Here is a 7,500-nt window from a genome sequence, read left to right as displayed (position 1 = left end):
GACGAATAATTGTTTTAGTATAAATACACAGGTGATTATTTCAAAAAAGAGGAAAAAAAAAACATTTCAACGCGAAAATCATCTTCACTTACAGTGGCAAAACGACTACTGGCAGCCATTTTGTCCGTCGAGGTGATTATCGGCTGATAATCCGAGATAGCGAGCCAATGAGAGCGCGCGATTTTGTATAATCACCTGTGTATTTTTACTAATATATCTTATCACAAACTCTCGGGCTGACACAAATCGTTTTCCCTCGAGATCACGCCTTTTTGAAGCTGTTTTGGAAGGTTAGAAAAACTGTGGAGTGGGGGTTTTGCATTGAGTTGTGTCTTTAGAGGGACATGCTAATTCCGCGTGACGTGAGAGTAATCCTCACAAGCACGTTTACAAGAAGAAACAAAAATCCTATTTTACATAACAACGAAATGTTTTTACTTCACACGTACAATCCTGTTGGGACAATTCCCGCTTTTCTCCCTTCCCCCATAACAATGTTCATTCAAGTTGTCATATCAAGACTAGTTCATCGATCGCTCGAATGTTTCAACATTGTCTGGGGGAGCGAAAAAGGCAGTGAAAGAAAAACACGAGTTACTCATATAACGATGGAAGCATGTACAGTAAATTATCTACTTTTCGCCCAAAATTCGACAAGTGTACCAAAGTCTTTTGACCCGGATTGTAGTTTTCTACTATTAACAAACGTTATGAACAAATTCAAAGCCAACAAAAGTGCCCTTGCAAGGCATACAGTAGTTCTCTGTTTACATGACCCTTCTCACGTGGGGTGCAGGGATGGTGCAGTGGTGAGAGCACTCGCCTTTCACCAATGTGACCCGGGTTCGATTCCCAGACTCAACGTCATATAAGGCTTAATCCGGTTTCCCCTCTCCTCAAAAACCAACATTTGACTTGATTTACGTTGATTGTTAATTTCAGTTTACAGTGTCCCCAATTAGCACTCCAACGCTAGAACGCTTAGACACTTAAATCAAGTTCCTTTCGTTTCCTTTCATAACAAACAGAAAATCAAAGGCAAAAGTCTCGGGACACTCACCCTTTGTACTTGGTTTCTTACCGAGTTTAAATAATTGCCCCCTTAAAACCAGAACAATGTTGCCAACAGTGAACAGACATTTCCTTGTCTATTTTAACATTAATTGGGAGAAGGGGGGACTTCTACTTGGAAGCTTTTAGTGGAATTTTGACAGTTATGCTTAGTTTCTGACGTCTGAAGGTTCTCAGGCCCATCCTGGCGTTAGCTTCCCAACTACTTTTGCCACCGATTGTAGATAAGAGCATGTACACAAAGTATATGTAGTTTAAATGTGTGCACCTGGGGTGTGTTTGTGTTTGTCACTGCACACTTGTAAGGAGAGACCGGGAAACACACAGCGCTGTGGGGTCTGTTCAGAATATGGGAACAATTTCAAGTCCTTTTTAAAATGTCCCCACAAGCAGGTCATTTTTGGCATAAAGACGAGAGTGCAATTTGTAGTCTTTCAAAAAAAAATTACGACTGCTTATTTATTCTTAGTTGCCCGACAAAATCATGTGGTTACTTATTAATAATATACATGACAAGAATTCGAGATGAGATTATATATAATTATGCAGAAGCAACGCTCCCGTATCACGCAGTCAGGCAAAAATTGCGCCATCCAGGGCTCGCATTCATTGGCTCTCTGTGATTTTATTCCATCACCGACCAATCAGATTGCTTGGCTTGCTACCTCTCTTTGAACTGAATTACCAATGTTCAGCACTGTGTCACCTGAAAACTGCATTATCCTTATTCAATAACACGGAGAAATTTTTCCATGTATATTATTAGGGTTTGTAACTATGTTGTTTCATTTGGAATATTTCTTGCTTCTCTTATTTTTGTAAAGAGCTTTTAAAAGAATATCAATATGGAAACTGTGTCAACACTCGCCTTTTTCTCCTTCGTATTCGGCATCTCCTTTAGGGCCAGTATTTCCGTAATCTTCCTGTAGCCATTGTTTCCCTGGACGACCACGGATTCTAGATTCTCCTTCAGCTACTCGTATTGCATTTGTCCAAGCACCTGGAGTCCGCAGCAGTCCAGGTTGTCCCTGCCCTCCATTTGGAAGAAACAGGCCTGGGGGTACATTTCCAAATACGTTGCCAGGCGCTTGAATCTCGGTCCATACAGCAGAGGAAGTAACTGTCTTGTCTATCTCTTCCCAAACATTTTCTAATGCAAGACAACAGAAGGGTGTCAGTGAATGTTCTGCTTGCAGTTCACGAGACTTATTCCGGAGCGTGAATGTATATTGTTTTACAGGCAATAAAAAGGACGCGGAAAGGATCACGAGAAAAATAGCGAAATTCTCCTGCCATCTCATTTGAGCGCAAAAAAAAACCCCTAATCTTAACAAAGGTCTGATGTCCCTGATGATATTTCAGTCATGCAACGTGGTGTATAATGGATTTATTAGTGGTTTATGTTTATTATGTCTGACTTTCTTGCCCAAATAACTAGTACAGATAAATATCTTCTTTTGAGATCATGTCGATGCAAAAAGTCGAGTCCAGGTATGGATGATTCCGAGGACTGGTCCTCAGGTCGCCTCCACAATAAACACCCTGTTTTCGGAAGAAACGTTCTTTTGGAAAAGAACTCCTCCACAGAAAGACCTTTACCAAATGAATGACAATTAAATTATATTAACAGATTATCTTTTTTGATCCTAACTAAGCATACTCTTTTTGGATCGTCACGCAATCTTTCCTTGTGATGAGCCAAAAGAGCTTAGGAGGTATTTACATGAGACCGAGACGAACTGAGACAAGCATGAGTTCGTACCGGCCCCCATACATTTCTTCTTGTGCGTTTACATGAGACCGGCCTGACAATAAACTCAGACCGGTCTGACTTCGTGTCGGTTGCTGGACAGAGACGAGAAATTCTCATACCGGTTGTCATGTAAATGACAACAAATGTCAGGCCAGAAATTTCAAGCCTGTATTATTTTTGGTCAGAACGCCTTACTTCGTATCGTTGTCCCGTAAAGGAAAGGAAAGGAACTTTATTTAAGTGTCTAGTCGTACTAGCGCTGGAGCGCTAATTGGGGACACTGTAAACTGAAATGAACAATGAAAGTAAATCAAGTCAATTGTTGGTTTTTGAGGAGAGGGGAAACCGGAGTTCCCGGAGAAAACCTCTCGGTGCAGAGTAGAGAACCAACAAATTCAACCCACATATGACGCCGAGTCCGGGAATCGAACCCGGGCCACATTGGTGGGAGACGAGTGCTCTCACCACTGCGCCATCCCTGCACCCCAACAAGTTGCCGTAATCCGCTTTTATGATCCCTGAGAGGATCAGGGAACTGCTCGTTATCTTCAATCCGTTCCAATAAGCTGCAACAAGTTGCAAAAATAGTGGAGACACTTCACCTTCTTGGGGCGTTATCAATGTACCTATTATCTCTCACACTGCAGCCCCCCTCCCCCCCTTATCAGTGTTGCTAGCAAGACAAAATAATGTTGAAAACCTAAACAGTCAACGTTGAAAGGGGGAGAGGGGAGGGGAGGTGGGAAAGGTTTAAATTCTAGATACGGCGAGCATTGGAAGCTAGAAAAGGTTAATGCAAGTGTCTCAACAATTTTGCAACTTGTTGTGGAATCAGACGGCTGTCGTCTGTTACGTTGAGAGAAACGCCATTCCGCCAGAGTGGCATGCAAAGGTTGCTCCATTTACGACCGTTCCGTGGGAAATATTAAGATTAGCTATTAACACAGTCCAACCTTAGGAAAAAGAGACGAGATGGAAATATTAGTTAAGTCAATCAAACGATTAATTTAGCGTAAGCATAATGCGACAGAGGAGATTCTGTTCTCAATGTCTGGGTTTTTTGTACCGTACGCAAGCGCCTCTGAGTCCATCCCAGGGGTTTTGGGGGAACAAAGGAACACGGCTAACTTAACTTGGGAACAGGGGAACAATGACAAAATATCACAGCAAGCAAGGGAACATATACAATTTCAGGGATAAAAAAGCTGGGAACAAGGGAACGCAAGGAAATTTTTAAAGGGGACAGGAGAACAAGGACACCCCCGTGGGAGGGACTTACCTCTGTGCACAATAACCTGACGCTAACCCCTATTTAGACCCACACTCATCCGGAAAGACGCCGCCCAAAAGATGCATGAAACAAAAAGTTCGAAGTCAGTTTTCGAAAAAAGAACTGCCTGATATGATTTCATTTGATAATACTTACTGAGAGGAACTTTCTCAAGACGAAAAACAGAATTATCCTGAGCTTCCAATAAAAACTGGACACGGTCCTTGGTGCTATTCTGAGCTGTGCACTCCACGCGTAAGCTTTTACGAGTCCCAACAGACACCCTGGTGCCGTCTAGTAATGTCAATGTTACACAGCCATAGCCATCACAGTCCCGTATGTTGATCCAGTCGTCGTTAGGGTAACGGAATTGCCTCCATTGATCCTTGATTGGGAATCTGCTTGGGTCGTTTCCCGATAAAGTTATCGAACCATTGACACAAGCAGCCAGGCTGCTTATTTTTGTTTCTACCCTTGCTCGCACCGTCGTTAAGAGCCCTGAAAATAACAAAGAGCCTACTTAAGTGATTTAGATTATAAATTTCCTTCTACTAGCGATCGGAAAGCAGCCAATTTTAATGAGTAAAATCGTTGGGTGTAACTTTTCAGACTTTTGTAAATCATGTCCCTTACTAGGGATAGCCGGTACTCTTAGGAATTGCCACGCAATCAATAACTTCGATAACTTTGATTGAGTGTTATGGATTCAATTAATTATAAATGACAAATATATACTGTAATATTTACATTTTGATCAATCAGTTGCTTTTACAATGTTAAGAAAAGGTTTTTACGAGTTTCATCAATCAAAAGCGTATATTGAATGACATGATGCGGCAAGGATTCTTTAATCTCGCCTCACTCACGGTTTCTGAGGCCGAGGTCTTGATTACCTGGATCAAAATCATACAACGCATATTCGTAATAGTTAACTTCTTTTTTTATCTTTAGTTTGAGATAATTTCTTTTTCTAGCTATCGAAAAGAAAAGGGATTTGGGGATTTCTGGAACAAATATGAGCGAAAAAAAATCTCGTCAGTTATCGTTAATACTTTCAAATTGTTCGTCAGATTTGATGCATACTTGGACGGTCGCATCGCCGCTTTTCATCCTGGTTACCGGTTTGAAATTTCCCATATAAATAGAAGGTAATTAAGTTAGCATTCAGTCTTTCTTAGTCCGTTGAGTTTGCAACCTCAGGGAAGCGCGTTCACCAAAAGTTGAGCGAAGGGACTAGGGTGAGACGAAATAGACGCACTTCTCGCAGCCGTCTGCGTAGGAGACTAACGGTCCGTTTCCCGTCTTGTATCGTCCTAGTCCTTCTTGTCCAATTGTCGTCAAGTCTTCAAAACAAGAGAGAATCTACAGCTACAGCCCGGTAAACCGGCATCATAGGAGAGGGTCGAAGTCTCGACCTGAGCCGCAAAAGTAGACTTTGACAACAAACAACTAACTGCGAAAACGTTGTATCTCGATTTCCTGCCCACACGGTCAGTTTCCGACCATGAGGTGTCATTCAAGCCATACAGTCTCCGGTATGACTACTCCCTTCCTTTTCAAGTGATGTCTTCAGGAAATCAACTCGGACACCTGAGTTAGAAGATGCTGATTGTTCTGCTTAATAATTTCATGCACTCTTGAGTCCAACCCTAACCCTAACCCTACCTAGAAAAAGAGGAAAAACCGAAAATAAATGTTTGAAGAGCGGATAGAAACCAGCAAAGTAGGCGAAGAAAGCTGAACCTAGAGTGATTCAAATCCCTAACAGTTCACCACTCGTACGACAAATTACCCATAATCTCCACAAGACAACCGGACCCAGTTCCCTGGACCGTGCCGGCAAAACATCTATTTCTGCCAAATTCGCAGGCTACATCTGTCAGAAATATCATTTTCCTCGCGAAGGTAGAAACACTCTAACGAATGAAAATAAGGAAGGTTTTATCCAATCGGCCTCAATCCTCAAGGGGCACCGCCTTAAGTAAGTAGCGGCTTTAAGCGGCTTCGCGTTGCTGCAAAACCTCGTTCTAAGAGTCTCTGTCTCGATAACAACAATGGAGACCCTGGGAACGAGGTTGATTGCCGCATTCAATTCTACATTCAACTTTCAAGTCCTTATTGTACTTTGTTCGTGCAATTCAGAAAGAATTGTTCGTGCAATTCAGAAAGAGAGAAAGAGACATTTATCTTCGTCATTTGCCCGGGCAAGAAATGAGTTAATGTATGAAATAAATGTGTAAAAAAAAAAACACAAATGAAAAATTAATGACTTTCACTTTGCGGTATCCCTTTCAGTGTAACAAATAGATCGTTTTCGCGTGACGTCATCATTTTCTAAAATCCAAAACTAAAGAGCCACGAAAGTTTTTATCCTCATCAGGCATAAGAGGCGGTAAATTTGTTCCCATTTGCAATTTTAAAGCTCAATAGCGTGCTTCGTTTGGAAACCAGAGCATTTTGAATTTCTCAGTTATAGCGGTGCGTGACACGAGGCGACGATCGAGTTTATTGAGAAATATATATTTATCTCATGGTTTTGAGCCTTTTTAGAATTTAAAGCATTAGGAAAAGTGCTTAGGTAAATAGCTGTCTGTTCAGTACAGATGATCACTCGCCTAGATAGCCAAAGTAAGTAACAGATGTTGACACTATTTTCCGACCGCCATATTGGTGCACCACAGATGTGCACCAACATGGCGTTTTCATACTGGGCTCTGTAAATTTCTGCGAAACATTTCGACGAATATCTGAAGTTTGGAGAAACGCACAGGCCTAAAACTTGGAGAAGTGCCCTCTTCATTTATCTCCTACAACATCACGAATTCTTGACTTTTTCCACTGGATGGTTTTCGATTTATTTTTTTATTGCGTGACAGTGAAAACGATCTATTGTTAAGAAAGCAAATCGACGGACAGAATTCTTTTTGTTAATAACGTAACTTATTATGATAGTAAAAGGATAAGGCCTAAAACCGTACGCAAAAAGAATTTTTTCCCATTCCACAAGCACCCATGGCCACTAGTGATGGTAAAAGTGTGGTCAGCCCGTACATCAACTTGTGTATCTTTCACCTCTTCAGAGCTCTGATTTGACAAAAAAACCTCCTCCTTAAGGGTAGTAAACACAAAAACTTTCTAACTCGTCATTGTAAAGCAAGAATGTTTCTTGTTACTTTCATGAGCCAAGGGAGCTCGGATGACAAAATGCTCTCTGCTTCGCAAACTGTAAATGCTTCAATGAACCGTAATTAAAAGACCTAATTTTGATCACAGTAGCACTTTAAACTGTTTATGGTAAAAAGGCAACTGTCGCGAAGTAAAGGGAGCTGTGCCATTCTATAGAGTAGGAATTTTCGGCTTCTTATACAATTGAACTCACCAGAAGGATCGGTTACAAGGATGGGTT

At 41.4% G+C, this 7,500-nt stretch overlaps 2 protein-coding genes across 3 annotated transcripts in view; both read right to left on the bottom strand.

The window, feature by feature from the left end:
• The window catches only part of LOC137973295 (uncharacterized), a 102,365-nt gene that overhangs the window by 22,066 nt on the left and 72,799 nt on the right, over positions 1–7,500 (bottom strand). The gene's annotated exons all lie outside the window — the stretch shown is intronic.
• LOC137973642 (uncharacterized) overlaps positions 1–7,500 on the bottom strand; it is a 79,315-nt gene that overhangs the window by 6,127 nt on the left and 65,688 nt on the right. For both annotated transcript variants that reach the window (XM_068820491.1, XM_068820492.1), the window contains 2 exons: positions 4,251–4,592; positions 1,940–2,221 (listed from right to left, as the gene is read on the bottom strand). In XM_068820491.1, coding sequence (XP_068676592.1) covers positions 1,940–2,221; positions 4,251–4,592 — 624 coding nt within the window. The remainder of the gene's footprint in view (positions 1–1,939; positions 2,222–4,250; positions 4,593–7,500) is intronic.

Source organism: Montipora foliosa, chromosome 10 (assembly GCF_036669935.1).
Source record: "Montipora foliosa isolate CH-2021 chromosome 10, ASM3666993v2, whole genome shotgun sequence".
Lineage (NCBI taxonomy): Eukaryota > Metazoa > Cnidaria > Anthozoa > Scleractinia > Acroporidae > Montipora > Montipora foliosa.
This window is presented reverse-complemented; position numbering and strand designations above follow the sequence as displayed.